Raw genomic sequence first — 18,141 nt, forward strand, 5'->3', positions numbered from 1 at the left:
CGCCCAGCCGGGTTAGAGCTGTCTGGGGCAGCGCTCGCCGAGAGCTCCCTCTTTAATGCTGCAAAACTTGTTCTTGTTCTGCGCTTTCAGCAGTTCCCCTCTGTAACAGCCTTGAGGAGCAGACGCACACGCATTACAGGTTAAGTCTCTCAGCCAGCAGCGGTGAGGAGTAAGCTCTCGGTATCTTGCTCTGAGAAACGCCAGGTCTTTGTTCTCAGGGCTCTGGGGCGAGCTTTGTGCCTAGTCGTGCTGTTTACCCCAAAGCATGGCTGTGAGCAGCGCAGCGTGGCAGGTTACTGGTCCCTTTCTGGACCTGTGGCAGCAAAGGTGGTACTGGAAGGCTTTTGTTTGAGACTCTTAAAGCAGGTTTTTAGTACTAGCAAAAGGGACCTCTACTAGAATATCTTAAGATGGTCCTAGGCTGAGGACCAGCCTGGCATGCTGTACCTTGACCAGTGGGGTGTTTTTTTTTGACCAGCTCACCCTGGCTGTAATGTGATGATGTGCAGTGTAATTTGATAGAGCTGGTGGCAGAGGTGCAGCCCTCAGCAAGTCAGCCTCAAGTATGCAGCGGTGAGGCGGGGCGGCTGGCCTGCTGCTGGCAGAGCTAGCAGGGAGCTTGGTAAGGAGGCATGCAGTGCACGGGCCAGGCGTTCCCAAAAGCAGGCTCTGGTCCCAGCCACAGCAGCAGGGCTCCCCAAAGACAGCCAGTTACTTGATGCTTCCCCCCCCTATTCTCTGCAGAAGCCCCTTGGGGACTTGGGTTTCATCCAGGCTGAGTTCCTCAGGTGTGGTCTGTGTCAGCAGCGGGGTTCATCACTCATCTTCCCCTTAGGTCAGCCATGGTGTGTGTATGGGGCAATTTCGCTCTGGAGAAGAGCTGCTGCAGCCATTTAGCATTGGTGAATGAAGGCAGTGCGGTGTTGAAGTGTGGAGCAGGCTGAAAGCGCTGACGAAACACATCTAAGAGAAGCAGATGATGAGAAGGGGCATGGCCTAAGTGCGACTGGCTGTGCTGGGTCACTGGGGCTGCAGCTGGACCTTGGCGCACACACGAGGTCAGGGAAGACAAGCACAGACCAGTAACGCTGCATTCCCAAAGTCAGCACTTCCTGCAGCGAGCAGCCCTACAGCGCCTGTTCCAGCTGAGTGGCTGCAAGGAGAAATAAGTGTAAAAAATGCTACCACTTTCTCCTGCACAGTCATAGCTATGAGCTGGCAGCAATCATCAAAGTGGTGACATGGGCCAAAAATCAAGCTAGAAAAGCATCCGTTGCTCCTAGAAGCCCTCTGTATGTTACAACAGTCACAGCCAATAGAATGGTTTTCCTGTAGAAATACTCCTGTTGGAGTCACTGCCCGGCTCTGTGTCTGTTAACCCTTAGGCTTGTGAGAGCAGCAAGGAGAAAGTCGAGACTAGAAGACTTTGCCCCAACATCCAGTTGCCCTCTAGCGATTTGCAAAGGGATCATTTCTATTGCTGGGATGGCTGCAGTAGCAAACACCCACTGCACCGCTGCCTGCAGGCCGGAGTGGGTTCTGCTCCCGTCTCTTGTGACTGGAAGAAAATATTCTAAGTGAATTCTCATTTGCATTAAAAAAAAGTGGGGACCAGTGGTCCTTTTAAAAAAAAAATCATGTTTTATTTGTAGTCTCTGCTTTCTTATGTGTAATAGAAGCCTGCTGGTTTTCTCTCCACACAAATCTAAATAAATGGCACCATAGGAAAATAACAATTTACTGCTAGTGTACGCCTCGTTTGGATGGAGGGGGTGGACCATACAGGTGCTTGTCTTAATCCTCACCATCTTTTCCTCAGTGCAGAGCTTTTCTTTTGGCTGTTCCATCTTCTGAAAGTTAACGTCTTGCCAAAGATAACTGACTGGGGATATGTGCTACTGCTGAAGCGTCCTGGTACGGTTTTCTATGACATCTGCTCATTTCCTTGCTGTTGCCCAAACCATGTAGATATTAAAGGCTGTTACTGCCACTTCACACATTTCCTTTCCTTTGGGTAGTTGTTGGTATAGTAAAAGCAGCTTTGGGAGCAGAGGGTTGTGGTTTGGCTTTGTTTGTTTGTTTTCTGGTTGTTTGGGGTTTTTTGGTTTTTGTTTTTGGGGAAAAAAAATCAGTCCCAGGCATTGCAGCTTTTCTGTCCTTTGCTTTTAGACCTATGTCTAAGGCTGCTGGGCATTGCTGGGCGAGATCGGGGAGGGGTTTCCTGACCTTTGTTTTTACCTCCACACAGCCAGCACCCACAGGCTCCACGAAGCACCCTTTGTATGGGGGAAGTGCCTGTGTCCTCCTGCCTGGCTCCGCTCCGGCTGGAAGAAGCACATTGCTGCACAGCCTGTGTCCAATTAGGCGCTCACAGAGAGCTGCATCCCACACCTGAAATTCATCAAAGCCTGATCAGAAGAGGCAACCCTGGCCTGGACCAGGGCACAGGGTCATGTCTCTCGGCACTGCTAATTGGCAGTGGTTACTGAGTGCCGTGTCGTGACAAATCCTTGCTGAACACGCGGTGGCTGGGAAGCGCACAAGGAAAGCTGCTGCCTTCACTGAAGAGCAAAGTGACGTTGCTGCTACCAAAACAAAACAACTCTCTGGTTTAGGAACAGACCTATAGTCCCCTAAAAGGGCAGGTTGCCTCCTCCCTCCTGCACTTACAGCCACCACTTACAACCCTAGATATGCCCTTCCACGCACCGTATTTTGTCCAAAGAAGAATCGGCACATTTTTAACACGAGCGTCAGTTACTCATTGGTGAGGAAACCTTCCATCATTAGCCTTGTTCAAGAAGGCCAAGACTCAATCAGTTTTGCACCACTATGAGGCACTTTGGGGCAGCGTCTTGCTCTAGTTGGCTTCTTCAGCTGCGGTAGGCCTTCAGCAATTGCCCTGCTATCACCAGTCTTTGGATCTCACTGGTCCCCTCATAGATCTCAGTGATACGAGCGTCACGGTAATGGCGTTCTGCTGGCATCTCGGTCACATAGCCCATCCCGCCCAGGATCTGAATGGCCTGAAACGAAGCATGTTAGAAAGGAAGCAGGGTCAGCGAATTCATGTCCTACAAAACACAGCCACCTTCAAAGGAGGTGAGCCCGTTGCAGGCACAACTGGGGCTGGGGCCGATGGGGATGACTGCAGCCCATTTGCACTCAGACAGTAAAGAGGATTTGAGCTGGGTGAGAGCAAGACTGATGTCCCAGTGACAGAATTAATAGCTACAGCAGTATTCGTTAGTCATCCATGTTCAGCTATGGCACTTTTATTAAGGATGGGAAATTAAATGGTGGTTGGAGGTACTTCTCCATCTGCTCACGGTGTTGCAGACTTACTCCTAGCTGTGACTGGTGCACCCACGCTCCACCCCGCCCCGTATCGTGGATCCCTGTCAAAACCTTGACGTGGCCCTGGACAGCAGAAGGCACAAGGTGGAATCACAATGCTACCATAGGCCAGCATAAACCCCTGCCCACCCTGAAATCCAGCAACATGGTTGTGCTGACCAGCTTCAGCCACGTGGGCGTGGGTTTGTTTTGGTTTTTTTTTTAAAACAAAACACAAAAAATTCCATCCCACCTTCCCCAGGCAGTGGTTGTGTGACAAGGGGAAGGAGCACAAACTTCCTTTCAGCATGTTGTATATCAGAAATGTCAACTGAAACAGTTACCTGATGAGCGATGGCCGTTGCAGCTTCTGATGCAGCCAGCTTGGCCATCGCTGCTTCCTTTGGGGAAGGAAAACATCACTGAGGGTGCAGCTACCACAAAAAGGAACATCTCACTTGCATGAGGTGCTTGCAAGCTCACAGACCGGCTGTGCAGAGAGACAGGACTCATCATTGGCACCAGCTGACAGCAGCCACCCCTTCCCCCTTGGCTAAAACCAGGACTAGGCTCAGCAGGCTGCCTGAGGCTGGACAGCAGAGTCCAGTATCTCCTGGTGGGTTAAACACCGACAGTGCTGGCTGGGCAGGAGCTGAAGGCAGTGACGCTGTACACAGCACAGTTACCTTGCCTCGAGCCTGTGCCCAGCACTGTCACTGCTAGACAAACATGAGGTTGGAAATACCTTTGTGAAGGGCTTCCCATTGTCTTTCAGCATGGCAGCTCTCCAGGTCAGCAAGCGCGCGCCCTCCAGGGCCACAGCCATATCTGCCAGCTTAAACTGCAACAACAAACACTGCCTTTGTTCCAGTTGGCAGCCGCTCCCCACACAAGAACATACAGCACAGGTCTCCCACCTCTGAGGCCGCTATTGCTAGAAAAGGAGCACCTCCATCCCATCAGTTTTAATGGTGTTTGAAAACAGAAATGATGACCTTGTTTATGCCAGACAGTGCAAAGTGTGCCTGATGCCACACCCGAGTGCCCACATCAACCTTCCACCAGCACCAGCAATGTCTGGAACTGCCCCGCCCACCGAGCTCATACCTGCACTGCCTGCAGCTTTGTGATGGGCGCCCCAAACGCCATTCGCTTTTCAGCATAATCCACAGCACAGTCCAGAGCTGCCTGTGCTATTCCAAGAGCCTGTGAGGCAATACCAATCCTTCCTGCATCTAGAGTTTGCTGCAAAAGACAATGTATATGTGTTATGTCAACTTGTGCTTGATCAAAAATAATACACTCGCATTTCTGCTCTTGCTGGGAAGCTGCTGTAGCCTTAGTATCCTCTGGTCAGACCTCTTGATTCAGAATGTTCCCGGTTATGCAGGAACGGAGAGCTACAAAATGCACTGGGCACTGCAGAGAGAAGCCAGGGGAACAAGAAGGAAAGCAGAAAGCAAAGGTATTGCTTCTTATTAGCTAACAAAAAATTAGCTAACAAAAAAAACCAAGTACAGCAAGGAGCATCTGCTCTTGAAGGGGCTGAAAAGCACCCTTCAGCTAGAGCCCGGGCCACTGTGCAGCTGATTTTACTTTAAATGAAAAAAAAAAAAAAAAAAAGAAAGAAAGAGGAAATCCGGTCAGTTTTCCATTTTCCTCTTTGCCCTCATCATTAGTACACACACCGAAGCAAGCATTTTTCAAAACGATTAGTGAATTGAGTCAGTAACCTGACCTGTCTCAAATACCTGCCCATTAGTCTCTTAACTGCTTCCCTGCCTCACTATGCATAGGGAGAATTCACAGCACAGCAAGAAGAGGCTTCATCTTCTCAGCCCAGGACTGAGTGTCTTAAAAAAAACAAATGGTTGGTGAGAGATGTGTTCTTTCAGTTGTGGACACACTGGAAGGGGCTGGTCTCCCCGAAGCTCAGCCTTTTCAAGAAGTCAGGCCACCAGATGGTGTTTCGCCCCTACAGAGAGCGATGAACACTTCCAAGGGGAAGCGCGGCACTGCAGGGACCGCGCTGTTCCACAGCTGCCTGGCTCCTCAGAAGTCACACACGTTCTGTAACTCCAATCCCATCCCCCTTTAGATGCTACCCAGAGGTTGTCCTGTGCTCTCAGCACAGCTTTCCTCTGCCAAAGGATTTAGGGAAAATGCTGTGTTTTCCCTTTATCTACAGGTACAAACGGGAGGAGTAGAGGGTTGGGAGAGGAGAAAAATTAAAATACTCCAACCCTGCTCACACAGTACCTCAGTGGCATTGGCATCCCTTCATCTGAGGACTGCCACACTGAGGCTGTAATAAAAGTGCTGTCAAGGATCTATGGCAAATTAATGATTCATCAGACCACACGAATGATTCCTCCCACTTTGGCAGGAGGGGTCAACTGCTTAATGTTACACAGAAGAGCTTACGCTACCGGTTCTCACCAAAGTGATCCTAAGGCTGAAAATGGTTCTGAAGGCAGTAAGCTTGGGAACCACAGCTGCACCCGATCCATCTCTTACCATGGCAATTTTGAAGCCCATTCCCAGCTGCCCCAGTAGGTTGGCCTTGGGTATCCGGCAGTCCTCAAATATTAGGTTGGCAGTAGAAGAGGCTCGGATTCCCAGCTTGTCTTCTTTCTTCCCCAGCGACAGCCCAGCAGTTGGCATGGGAACCAGGAACGCACTAATACCCTGCAACAAGACCCGAACTCTTGGAAATGATGCCAACTTCCCACTTACCGGTGTGGCAGCAGGAAATAAACATGGCTCACGAGAGCCACATGCCCGGGTAACCGGGAGAAGGGAGGGCTAAGACAGAACAAAGCCAGCACACATCAGCCCCTCCTCTGCTCAATCCCTGCACAGCTCTAAATACAGAGCCCCCAGAGCCTTTTCAAAGCGATTCTCCTGCACAGCTCCTTTACTCCCAGCCCCTTTTCCTGACTGACCCACTGAACACACCTTGTGCTTCAGGGATTTATCCGTAGTAGCAAAGACCACAGTGGCCGAGGCATCCCAGGCGTTGGTGATCCAGGCCTTGGTGCCGTTCAGAACCCACTCGTCACCATCCAGGCGTGCCACCGTGGATGCCGCGCCTGCGTCACTCCCATTTCCTGAGCAAGGCACCAGCAAACAAAACTCGGGCAATCAGCGGCAGCCCAGGGCGCAAGCCTGCACCTGCACCCTGCCCGCACCCCGCCGCAGCTCACGGCACTGCCTGTAATGACGGTAGCGGCAGCATGGTCCCTCCCAGAGGACCCAAGCAGGAAGGGGAAAGGCCTGCATGTCTAAGACAGGTCCATCTCCAGAGCTCTGCTCACACTGAGGAGATGAAAATTTTCAGTGTGGACCACAGGGACAGCAGGTAATACCTCGGGCACTGAGGCTTCATTTATATAGAATTGCTAGAAACCACCTTTCTACAAACTGTTAGAGTTTCACAGAACTATGATCCTCAGCCTGACTAAGGAAAGAAGCTACCCTACGTTCTTTGCAACAGGAATGGTAACAGTCACATCACCTGGTTCGCTAAGGGCAAAACATCCGATCTTCTCTCCACCAGTGAAGGGAGCAATCCACTTGTGCTTCTGTTCTTCAGAGCCAAACTTGAGTATTGGCCCTAAATACAGAGACTTTAAGAATTGAGAGTCAAGTTAGTGCCTCCTGAAGGTACAAGCCGTCCAGTGACTCCCTAATATCTAAGTGCTCTCCAACACACCAGAACCCACCACAGGAACAGATCCCATTTCTCCCATGCACTCCTCTCCAGTAACCCCCCTGACGCCAGACTCAGTTCCACACCTGTCCCTCACCCACAACCTGAAACACTTACATTATTGACGCTGATAATGACACCCGTGGATGCACAGCCCCTGCTGATCTCCTCCACAGCAATGGAATAGGCCAGGTAGTCGAGGCCTGCTCCTTTGTACTGCTCCGGCACATCCATAGCCAGCAGCCCTAAGCCACCCATCTTCCTCACCTGCAGGTAGGGAATGAAGAAGTAAGATAGAATAGATAAAGGTTGGAAAAGACCTCCAAGAGCGTCAAGTCCGACCATCACCCCAGCACCTCCAGGCCTCCTAAACCATGTCCCCAAGTGCCACGTCTATGTGATTTTTCAACACCCCCAGGGACGGTGACTCCCCCACCTCTCTGGGCAGCCTGTGCCAGGGCCTGACCACTCTGCAGGAAAGACATTGTCCCTTATCTCCAACCTAAACCTCCCCTGATGCAGCTTGAGGCCGTTCCCTCTCGTCCTGTCACTGGTGACTTGGGAGAAGAGACCAGCCCCCCCCCTCACTCCAGCCCCTCTCAGGCAGCTGCAGAGAGCGAGAAGGGCTCCCCTCAGCCCCCTCTTCTCCAGGCTAAACCCCCCCAGCCCCCTCAGCCGCCCCCCAGCACACTTGTGCTCCAGACCCTGCCCCAGCCCCGCTGCCCTTCTCTGGACACGCTCCAGCCCCTCAAGGCCCTTCTTGTCCCGAGGGGCCCAAACCTGAGCCCAGCATTCGAGGTGGGGCCTCCCCAGGGCCGAGCACAGGGGCCCCATCCCTGCCCGGCTCCTGCTGGCCACACCAGGGCTGACACAAGCAAGATCCGCTGCACCACCAGCACCACAGCAAATACACATGGAGATAATGATAGGTCGTAGCAGGGTTGTGCACAGGGGAAAAGATGCGCACAATTCCTGATGAAATGGGAATCTGACTGTACAAACTGGTAAGCGTCCCCAGGTCCCAATGACTTCAACAAGAGCTGTACGCAGTCACTGCTGCCTAAGACAAGGCTCTCGATTATTTAGAGGGAAGCCTTCTGAAGGTGAAATAGGGAGACATAACCCCAGCAGCATTTCCTTAGCCTCCCACCTTGCAAAGCTTTTCTCCTTGCCTGTCTCCTATCAGTAGGAAGCTCTCAATGGGAAATCTAGCTGATAAAAAATCATTAGAGCTTTACCTTTGAGACTGCTGAGCTTCAGCCTAGGGCTGCACAAGGACAAAATTTTACAGAACAAATGATCTACAAAACGGTTTGCAAGAAGGTAATACAGAATCACAGGCTGGTGGGTGTTGGAAGGGACCTCTGGAGCTCACCCCGTCCCACCCCTGCTTGAGCAGGCACCCCCAGAGCAGGGGCACAGGACCGTGTCCAGGCGGGGGGTGAATGTCTCCAGGGAAGGGACCCCACAGCCTCTCTGGGCAGCCTGTTCCACTGCTCTGGCACCTGCAAAGGGAAGGCGTTTTTCTTATATTGAGGTGGAACTTCCTGTGTTCCAACTTGAGACCATCACCCCTTGGCCTCTCATTGGGCACCTCTGAAAAGAGTCTGGCCCCATCCTCCTGACCAACATGCATCTCCTACCTCCTGACCTCTTTTCTTTCCTTCACTATCTGAAATGCACTCAGCTCATCTACGCTTCCCACCGTAAACTATTTTTATAGTTATGTGCAGTCTATAAAAGTATTTCATTGACTCTGTAAGTCATTTGCAATTACAGCCCACAGGGAAGTCAGTAAGAGAACTGAAAATTCCATGGTACTAAAGCCAGATACAAATTAACACAAGTAAAGGTAAAGAGCTTAAAATGTCCTGTGGGCATTACAACCTCCGCACTCTAAGAACTCTCCCACAAGTCGGTCCAAACTAAGGCAGAGCTTAACATACATTTAGCTTCAGGCGCAGGCGGCCCTGCGGCAGCAGCAGGGGGAAGTCGGGCTCTGAAGGAGCCCAGCCGCCCCTCCGGTGCCCCCCTCCCCCCTCCCACCTGCTCGGCCGGGAAGCGGTGCTCCTTATCCAGCTTAGCGGCCAAAGGCATCAGCTCCTTTTCTGCGAAGTCCCGGCACGTCTGGCGCAGCATCTGGTGGGTTTCCGGCAGCTCCGCGCTCTGGTACACCGTGTGCAGCCGGCGGAGGAACCCGAAGGCCAGCGCTAGAGGGAACGGAAGGAATTAAGCGCCGTTGCTTTCCCTGCGCGCCCTGGGGAGAAGGGTGAAGCCGGCCCGGGAGGGCCCGGCCCCAGGCGGGGACTCATGCAAGGCGCCCGGGGGCCTGCCCGGAGGGAGGCCTTTCCCCAGCACCCCTCACGGGGCGCGGCGGGCCGGGGACCTCGGCTGACGGGCGGCGCCGCGCCTGAGGTAACCCGCGCCAGGCCCTGAAGGGCACCGGGGCACCCGCCCCCCGGCGAGGGTCGCGGTCCCTTCACACCCCCCCGGGCGTGCCCCGCAGCCCCCCTTACGGCCGCGGCCATCCGAGACCGAGGCCGCCGACCGCGGGCTCCCTCACCCCTGGGCGCCCTCGCCCCGCCGCCGCGGGCGAGCAGCCCCGCCGCCGCCATGCCTGCCGCCTCACGGAGCGCGCGGAGGCGCGGGACCGCGCACGCGCTGTGGCGGCGGCCCCCCCCCACCCGCTGCCCTGCCCGTCGCCCCGCCCCCCGCGGCCCTCGGCCCCGCCCCCAAAACTGGACCCCCGCCCGTGCGAAAATGGGAGGTTTCTTTATTACTATTGCTGGTGACAAAATAAGGTTTTGTACAAAGTCGTCGCCACCCGGACACCGCGCCGCGGAGGGCAGGGGGGCTGCCGGCAGCGTGCTGGGACCCCGAGAGCACGTGGGCACGGCCACCACGGGCCCTGCACAGTGCCCAGAGGGGACAGCACGGAGGGGGGCGACGCGCCAGCAGCCCAAAGGCCACGCTGTGAGAGATACAAACACATGTCCTGTAACGGCACTGAGATCCAGGCAGGCGGAGCTGGCGGTTGCTGGTGTTCGGTTTTGCCCTTGCTGCAGGGGAAGGGGTGACGACTCTGCCAGGCAGCTGTCCCTCGGCCTCCCCATAAAGCTACAGGGAGATGGCTGTGTTGAAGTCCAAGGGTTACCCCGACACGGGACCACGCTCTGGGGTAGCACAAGGCTCAGTAGCTCCGTGTGACAGGAGAGCAGGGCAGAAGGCAAACAGTGGGAAACAGCTGAAGAGGATGTCATGAAACACAGGGCTGAGAAGTAGAGTTACCATGTTTGGACCTTACTGCTGCACCATCACCACCTTCCTCATTCATTTCTGCCTTCCAAATACTTGTTTTATCCTTCCTGAACCCTCAGATAAGCGGAATAAACATCCTCAAGCACCAGAGAGAAGGCTGCTGCTGCTTCACTGCAGCAAGAGACATTGAAAATCCTAAGGGAAAAGACACAAAGACACTTCCTACCAAAAACAGAGGACAGGGGCAGCAGTACCCAGTCCATACAAGAGGTGACGTTCCTTCACAAGGTGCAATATGTATTCTTCAGTCATGAAAATAGCTGTCCAGGAAGCCTGCTTGCATGGATCCAAAGCACTCGCCTCAAAAAATGTGAAAGGGAGGTCCTGGTCCTAAGAGGACAAATACTGAAAATATTTAACATGAGTTTGTGGGTTTGGTCCCTTTTTTTGTTATACATACAGAACACAGCATGATCCCAACTCTTTCCAGCTCGGCACACGACCTGAGAGCAGCTGTCTGCACAGATACCCTTTTCCCTTGCTCAAACTTTAACCGACACTGAAAGTCGCTCCCTTGTGTTCACAGCACCTGGCCAGGACAGACCATCCACTGGACAAGGACGAGATCCCACTGGAATATCTTCCCAGCTCACTGGCATGAGTAGCTTTGACCCATCATTAGAGCATCAGAGCATGCAATCCAGAAGGAAGACGCTGTTAGATCATGTTTACCAAAGACATCATCCCTGCCACAAAGAGAAGACACTCTATAGAAGGCATCTAAGAGAAAAGGAACCTCAGGGAAGCGGCCAAAGCGGGGACAGGAGTTTGGACATCCCTGACTTTTTGAATTACAATCAACTCTTTCAGTGCTGGGTTGCCCTCTTGTAGGGACTTCTTTTCCTGCAGCATGCTTTCTGGGCAAAGACCTTCTAATTTGCCAAAGCAAACAAATTCAGCTAGAAATCAAGGGGTGCTAGTGCTAGTGCTGCCTGCAAGTCCTCAGATTTTCCTCCGGTTTTCCTTTTTTTATTGCTGAATAGCCAATACATTCACCAATGGGAAAGTAATACTTCGAAGCTTTTTCCTCATTGCTGCTGGCAGAGGTAATGACTAAAGACAGGAATCCACTTTCCTGTAAGCATCAAATGCCTCATTTACATTTGGCAGAGCGCTCGCCTGCTCTCCGTCGCACTCTGCAAAGCAGCGGCTAGGTGGCACACACACCCCTACAAATACCCCGACCGTGCAGAGCTGCACACTGACTACTCCAAACTGCTGCTCACTCTGGCAACAGTCTATCTTCCTTTTAAGAACCTTACACTGACACAGAAAACCGGTGGGAATCATCACACTCACAAGAAAAGCAAGAGATTGCTTCACACAGAAAATGAGATAAAAGTAACATTTTAAAGGCACCAGGATTTATACTACATACAAATTCAGCTCAATATGCTAAAATTTCCCAGGGAACAACTACCAGGCTCTTCAGACACTATCCTGAGCATCTCAGAACACTTCAGGATGGAAATACTTCCAGGCAGCTCTGCTGTGTCACAAGTAACTACCTGTTCTTCCATCAAAAGAAATGTTTCCCACCTCGCCAGCATGGCACGAGGCTTCTGAAGACAATCACTGCAAGAGGCATCTCACACTCCACCTTACAAGCAGCTTTAACTAATTCTGAAATAACTAAACAAGATTGCCTAAGTGCCTTTGGAGATGCTGGAGGGGATTGATGGTAGCAGAACTGTCTTTCAACCACACAGACCTTGCCCCTCCGCATTCCCCAGACATTTGTTGTGGTTGCTCATGATTAATGCTCCACCCAGAACAGGTCATTTGTTGTGGTAAATCATAATTCAATATCTTCCCAAGAGCTGGAGATTCTTTAATGGCTGCCACCCTACATACTCTCACTGCTTACCCTGATGCCAGCTACCTTCTACACCAAAGCTGACATTGCTAATCTGCGAGGTAAAGGCAGTGGTTTCCTATTGCTGTCTATGCATTAACACCCCACTTAATCCTGCTAAAACATGAACTATGCTGAATCGTACTTTACACAATAGGTAACCAACTGTATCCACCAAGGAGTTAGATTTCAACTGTGTCAAGGAACAAGTGGAACTAATACTACCAACCGCCTCTCATCTAGACGCAACCTAACTCCCATATACAAGAGACATGACTGACCAGCCCAGGTGGGGACTGGAAAAATACCAGCCTTGAGAGCAGAAAAATAGGTAGAAAAAGGTTTTGTTAGCTGAGATTCTGCATGGTCAGGAGCTGGGCTCCAGCATGGCAGTGGGGAGACCCATGTCTTCTCAGCAGCATGATGCTATTTCCTATCGCCAGATCCCCAAACGCAGCTGTGAAATACATACTCTCTGGTCTGGCACTAACTCAGCAGAACCTCCTAAACCATAAATAAGCAGCTAAGTAGCCAAAGCAGTGATGGGAACTCAAACAAGTAAAAAGCTCATCATATAAATTCTCACTTTGTAAGAATCCCACTTCGTAACACTGAGTGATCTGACCCGGGAAGCTTTTAGCTACTAATACCTCAACTGAAACAAAGCAAATGAGCTGATTGCACAACCTTCTCTCCTTCCAGCACCTCTCACAGATCATTCAGGTTTAAAAGTATAGAGAGGTTGAAAGAAGCTCTGCTTCCTACACATTTTCTGAGTGATTTTTGACATTCTCCCTTTTTCCTCTAAGCCACTAGACTGACACCTCCTCTTCACCCCATCTAGACTGACAATGTGCTGTTGACCTAAAAGGCAATACATTGTATAGCAAGAGCCAAAATTCCTACACAAAGGGAAGCAGGAGAAATGGTAAATATACTGAGATTAACTTCAGCTCTAAGGTTGACCCCCGAGCCCCAAAATTCAACAATCTGCTCACAAGAGCTCAAACAGAAATCCAGTCAGACTGACTCCATGACCAACCTGGATAAAGCCTCTTTTTCCCTATCTCATATCTCTAACGAAATCTCTGGCAAGATACAGATTAAGCTGTTCTTAGAGGCAGCTCAAGCTCCTGGAGGCAGAGGGAAGATTCCTACACACCTCAGAAGCTAAATTAGTCTCTTATTTTATCTTTCCTGCTGGAGAATATTGGAATGCACCCTAAAAAGCAATCTCAGCCATGCTACAAACTAAACCACTGTGCACTGAAGAGATGATCTATCCAGCCGAAGAAGAGATCTGCTCTTCAGGCATCACTGGCTACTTGAAGGGGGAAATTTTCCTGCTAAGAAATAGCTTACCCAAACAACGTGACCTCTTGAAAGAGGGTAGTCACCCAACAGGTGAAACATCAGAAGCACTAGAAGTGCAACCTAACTATAAAGACTGTAACAGGAATCACTTTCTAACAGTGCCTCTGATCCACGACCTAACCAAAGTACCAGAAGGTACAGAAACAGAGAATGACAGGCAGGATACGCTGAGTGTTGGACAGAGAAGTGTTGCAGGGAGACTTCCTTTACTTTCATGAGCTGTCATCTTCGCTTCATGTTTTCAGCCTCACGCAAGAAGAAAAGGTTTGGCAAGAAGCCTTGTTGCACGAGACAGCAACTCCAGTCCACTCCTGGACATCTGGAACAGTTAACAGCATCACAGCATCCAGCAGACACAGAATGATTACTGTCCTCCATTGTACGCATAGTCGGCCTTGTTGTGCATAATCAACTTGTTGTCCACAAAGTAAAAGCTGTCTGAGCGGGTCTCGTATGGATTTTCAACCATCAGCCGGACTGTGAAAGAGAAAGCTCAATTACATTCAAAAGCCTGCCACACTCCACTGGACTGCATGAAGACAGTAAAAAGGACTCTGCTGGATTTGCCAGGCTGATGCTCTGCCCTACCCAAGTAAGAGAAGCATACTGACCTGCTGAGCACACTTCAAAATCTCTGGCCTTACCCTTCCTATTCTTCCTACTCACAGGACAAGTGCTGTCAAAAGCAAACAAAGGGGGATGGAGTAATCCCACATAAGACAACCTTAGAAGCTGTCAGAGCCACCCCTGGAGCAGACCAACAATCATGTCTGTAAGCAGAGAGGTAGCAATCCCTAAATGAAAAAGCAGCGGCACTCCCTGCATGTACACAGGCGAAGTACAAACCCTGCGCCTCCTCCCGTGCCTAGGCGGCCAAAGGGCCCGCGTGCTCCTGCTCCATCCACCCCCTGAGGTCAAACATACCCTGTGCAATGTGTGTTTGCAGACATCTTGGTAGGCTCAAAACCACACCTCTCGGAGAAGAGCCAGTTCTGTTCCGAAGCAGGAGGCTCAAGCCCTAACAAGCAACTGCTGAAAACAGATGCATGGCTACCAAGAGAACCCTTTTTCAGGGTTGTGTTATCTTCTGGGCTGTACTGTTAGGCACCAGGCACGTCAGTCCTGTGACTCCGACCAGTTCTTACAGCCTGTGACTTGGCCACACAGATTGTCCTAGGCTTTCATTTTCAAAGGAGAATTTACAGCACAAATCTGTAATTCAGTCAAGATTACACACAGCTTAAACCAGGAACCTGTATCTATTTATTCCTGTTGTCCCGTCCCCCCCCCTAACTTTTTTCACAAGTAGAGAGAGGGTGAAAATGAGCATATGCACACGCACAAAAAAAACACAACTCGGGGTGGGAAAGGAGATACTTACTAAGGTCTTCTGAGAGCTGGGGGAATTCATAAATGTGTTCACATGTGTTCCTGCTACTAGGGATGCAGAAGCCAAAATCAAAGTCAAAGTTCTTCAGCAAGCGATCTCGGAAGTAATGTCTCTCAATCATTCTGAAGTTTGACACTGGTTTTTCTCCCACTGTGAATTCCACTCTGTATGCAAAAAGTAGAAAAAACAGTTAAGATGACACACCTCTCTTCCTATTGGGAAGAACAGAGCCTTGGACCCAAGGCTACACAAGAATCCAACAGATCACTCCAGAAAGAGAGACTTTGATATTTGTAGCGTAAGATGGGTTCTCTAGTCTTTGACTCAGTTTTGTTATAAACTCTCAAGTGACACTTTCTAAAAACCTGATTTTCCCTTCTTTCTATGAACTCATACTTACGTTGCACCAACAGTCCGAAGACGGAGAAATGCTGGGGTGAACTGGTAACGGACAAAGCGGCCTGCACTAGTGTCCAGTTCACTGTTGTCATCTTCGTCCTCTTCATCTTGCTCTAGAAAATGCACCAGTTCAGAGTTATTCTGCTAACAGCGTACACAAAGTAATACTGGCTAGTGGGTGTATCAGGACAAACTGACTATTACTCAGGCTCTGAATGTAAAGGTCTTTAATAACTGGTCCGAGACTCATAATGGCACTAAGTAATAAAGATCTGCTATGACAGTTGGCACAGCCTTGGTGGCTTCGGAGCTGAAACCACGCTCGATCTCACAGGATATCCCCCCTCACAACTTGCAAAGCACATGAAAGAAACTCTGTACCATAATCAGCCAACAAGGGAAGATTTGCAGCAGATAGTACTCCCCCATCTCACGATAACCACTTCACATTTTTATGAGAACACGTTTCTCAGCAGAGGTAAACTCAGTCCTATGCTTAAAAGAGAGGAATTTCGTCACCAGGACATATCGAGGGACCTTTCTGCTTGGTCTGTATGGGTCCTGCACCGCAACTTGTCAGCTCTCCAAGTCTCTCTAGCCTCCCTGCAATGTTAGCATGACATACCTGAAGCAGATGGCTTTGCGATTTCAAACAGCACTGTTCCAGTTTCAAGGTCCCGGATCTTAAACCTGGTGAAGTCAATATTGTAAATGTTGTCCTCAGGTTTGCATAAATAGTCTAGAACAGAGAAAAAAACATATAGTAGCATTTCAAAAGATCTCTGAGCAATTACCAGAGGAATTCCTTTTTCTGTTAGCCCTAGCCTATTAAGATACATACTGCGAGTTGTTTTGCATAAGCTTTGTGAAAGAAGAACAAAATTGAGGCTAGAAGAAACAAAGGCATGCTAGGTGCTGGGTAGCAGGGCGAGAGGGAAGGGATCGGGATGGAAAAGCAGAGATCAGAGGAAAAACAAACAAAAAAAAACCAACACACACACACCCCCCACCCCCCCCCCAACTTTCTGGGAGTTGTAACAAAGCTGAAGGCAGGGGCACAGGGCGCTGCTGCAGCCAGCAGCCAACGTACGCGCTCCCCAGCCACCTCCAACGGCGGCGCACCGGCCGGCAGCGCCAACCCGAGCTCCGAGGCTCCCGCCGCCCCGGGGACACGGCCAACCCCTCCGCCGCGGCCCACCGGGTATTAAGGGACCAGCGCGGGGTCGGGGCGGAGGGGGGCCCGCCCCTGGTCCGCCCGGTGCCCGTAGAGCAGACCCCGGCCCACCGGGCCCGCCCCCGCCCCGGGCCCGCCGCCCGCGCCCCGGGCCCGCACTCACTCTCCGTCACCCGGCACAGCCCCAGGACGTGCTCGGGCCGGACGGTCTCCAGCGCCAGCAGCTCGGACTCGGTCCACGGAGGCCTCGGCGCCGCGTCGGCCGAACCGCGCCGCCCCCGCAGACGGCTCAGCGCTCCCCCGGTCCCCGGCGGCGGCTTCTTCTCCGGCCCCGCCGCCGCCCGCGCCTTGGAGCCGCTCATCGCCCCGCCGCCGCCGCCAAGATGGCCGCCGCCTCCCTCGGTAGCTATGGGAGCGAGGGGCGGGGCCGCGGCGGGTCAGAGGGCGCGGGCGCTGCCTAGCAACGCGGCGGGCGAGGGAGCGGGGGACGGGACCCGAAGCTAAGCAGGGCCCGCCGCGTTCGTGGCCGGAGGGGGGAGCCGGGAGCCGCGCCGCGCCCGGCCGCTGCCCGAGCCCCGGAACCGAGCGCCCACCTCGGGGGGTTCCCCCCCTCCCGGGGCTGCGCACAGCGGGCCGATGGCAGCGGGCCGGGCTGGGCGGAAAAGTTGGCGGTTACATGAGAAGAAGAAACACAAAAGCGACACAAACCCCACACCCCAGCAGCCCCCCTCCCGAGGAGCAGCACCCCGGGGCTGACAGCTCGCACCCCAGTTCTGCCGCAACACCCAGGAAGGCGGGGGGTCACCCCTTCGCCACACAGCAAGGACACCTGGGTCACCCATTAATTAAATCACAGCCTGAATCCCACAGCAGAGCAGGTAATTACAAAGAGCGGGTGTCCCCCAGAGAGCCCTGGCCTTTTGGGGGGAACAATGGGAAGTGCTCTTCAGGAGGCAGCAGCAAGCTGGGGTGCCGCCAGCACAGGGGTGCCACGGAGTGCACACCCCACAGCTGCCCTGGCCTGGGGACACCCCAGCTGCTGGCCCCCGGAGCTGGGACCCAGCTCCGGGCAGAGGCAGGACCATGTGCCCCAAGGTGGGTCCCCCACGGAGCCCTGCCACGCTCTCCCCAGCTCAGCCCGCCTCCTGGCCGTGCCACCATCACCCCACAAGCACACATTGGAGGGGCCACAGCAGATGTCTGAGAAGTCTCCTGAGCCTGCAGGAGAGATTGCGGAGGTCCCACGGGAGCGTGACACAGAGGGAAGGATGCATTCCATCCCAAAAGAGGGGCTGCCCACCAGCCTGCAGCAGGCACTTAAGGGCTGCTAAGAGTCACCTCCAGCTCTTCAGGGAACTGGGGCAGAACAAGAAACATCTGCATCCTCTTTTCAGGCTTCAGCCAACACTCAACACTCTCAAGATGACTGGAAACAGATTTAGACCAGCGGTTAGTGACGTTTGCCGCTGCTTGTAAGTGGCACACACACGCTACTGCCAACTGAATGCTATTTCAAACAAGCCTGCCCATGCCAGTGCTCCCAAATCCTCCTCGCTGCATCAGGTTTGGTCCTTCCATCCTGT

General features: G+C 52.4%; 2 protein-coding genes across 2 annotated transcripts; both read right to left on the reverse strand.

Annotated features, from left to right (window-relative positions):
• Positions 1-1,628: 1,628 nt before the first annotated feature.
• On the reverse strand, positions 1,629-9,719 carry ACADS (acyl-CoA dehydrogenase short chain). The gene is made up of 10 exons (XM_064466651.1): positions 9,612-9,719; positions 9,095-9,258; positions 7,166-7,315; positions 6,854-6,965; positions 6,295-6,446; positions 5,854-6,024; positions 4,444-4,581; positions 4,082-4,177; positions 3,681-3,737; positions 1,629-3,026 (listed from the first exon to the last, which is right to left on the reverse strand). Exons 1-10 carry the CDS (start codon positions 9,661-9,663, stop codon positions 2,874-2,876), a joined length of 1,245 nt encoding a protein of 414 aa, XP_064322721.1. The 5' UTR covers positions 9,664-9,719; the 3' UTR covers positions 1,629-2,873.
• An 82-nt stretch (positions 9,720-9,801) lies between these two features.
• On the reverse strand, positions 9,802-16,973 carry UNC119B (unc-119 lipid binding chaperone B). Its single transcript, XM_064466450.1, has 5 exons — positions 16,722-16,973; positions 16,010-16,123; positions 15,386-15,497; positions 14,977-15,149; positions 9,802-14,072 (listed from the first exon to the last, which is right to left on the reverse strand). Exons 1-5 carry the CDS (start codon positions 16,918-16,920, stop codon positions 13,960-13,962), a joined length of 711 nt encoding a protein of 236 aa, XP_064322520.1. The 5' UTR covers positions 16,921-16,973; the 3' UTR covers positions 9,802-13,959.
• Positions 16,974-18,141: the final 1,168 nt, after the last annotated feature.

This window comes from Phalacrocorax carbo, chromosome 15 (assembly GCF_963921805.1).
Source record: "Phalacrocorax carbo chromosome 15, bPhaCar2.1, whole genome shotgun sequence".
NCBI classification, from domain to species: Eukaryota; Metazoa; Chordata; class Aves; order Suliformes; family Phalacrocoracidae; genus Phalacrocorax; species Phalacrocorax carbo.

Excerpts from the sequence above, each read along its gene's own strand:
- ACADS (XM_064466651.1), bottom strand. The coding sequence starts at position 9,663 with ATGGCGGCGGCGGGGCTGCTCGCCCGCGGCGGCGGGGCGAGGGCGCCC. Across the intron at positions 9,259-9,611 it reads CGGGGCGAGGGCGCCCAGGG|CGCTGGCCTTCGGGTTCCTC; the intron begins GTGAGGGAGCCC and ends CGTTCCCTCTAG. Across the intron at positions 6,966-7,165 it reads TCATTATCAGCGTCAATAAT|TCTCTGTATTTAGGGCCAAT; the intron begins GTAAGTGTTTCA and ends CAATTCTTAAAG.
- UNC119B (XM_064466450.1), bottom strand. The coding sequence starts at position 16,920 with ATGAGCGGCTCCAAGGCGCGGGCGGCGGCGGGGCCGGAGAAGAAGCCG. Across the intron at positions 15,498-16,009 it reads CGCAAAGCCATCTGCTTCAG|AGCAAGATGAAGAGGACGAA; the intron begins GTATGTCATGCT and ends TGCATTTTCTAG. Across the intron at positions 14,073-14,976 it reads CCAGCTCTCAGAAGACCTTA|TCCGGCTGATGGTTGAAAAT; the intron begins GTAAGTATCTCC and ends TCTCTTTCACAG.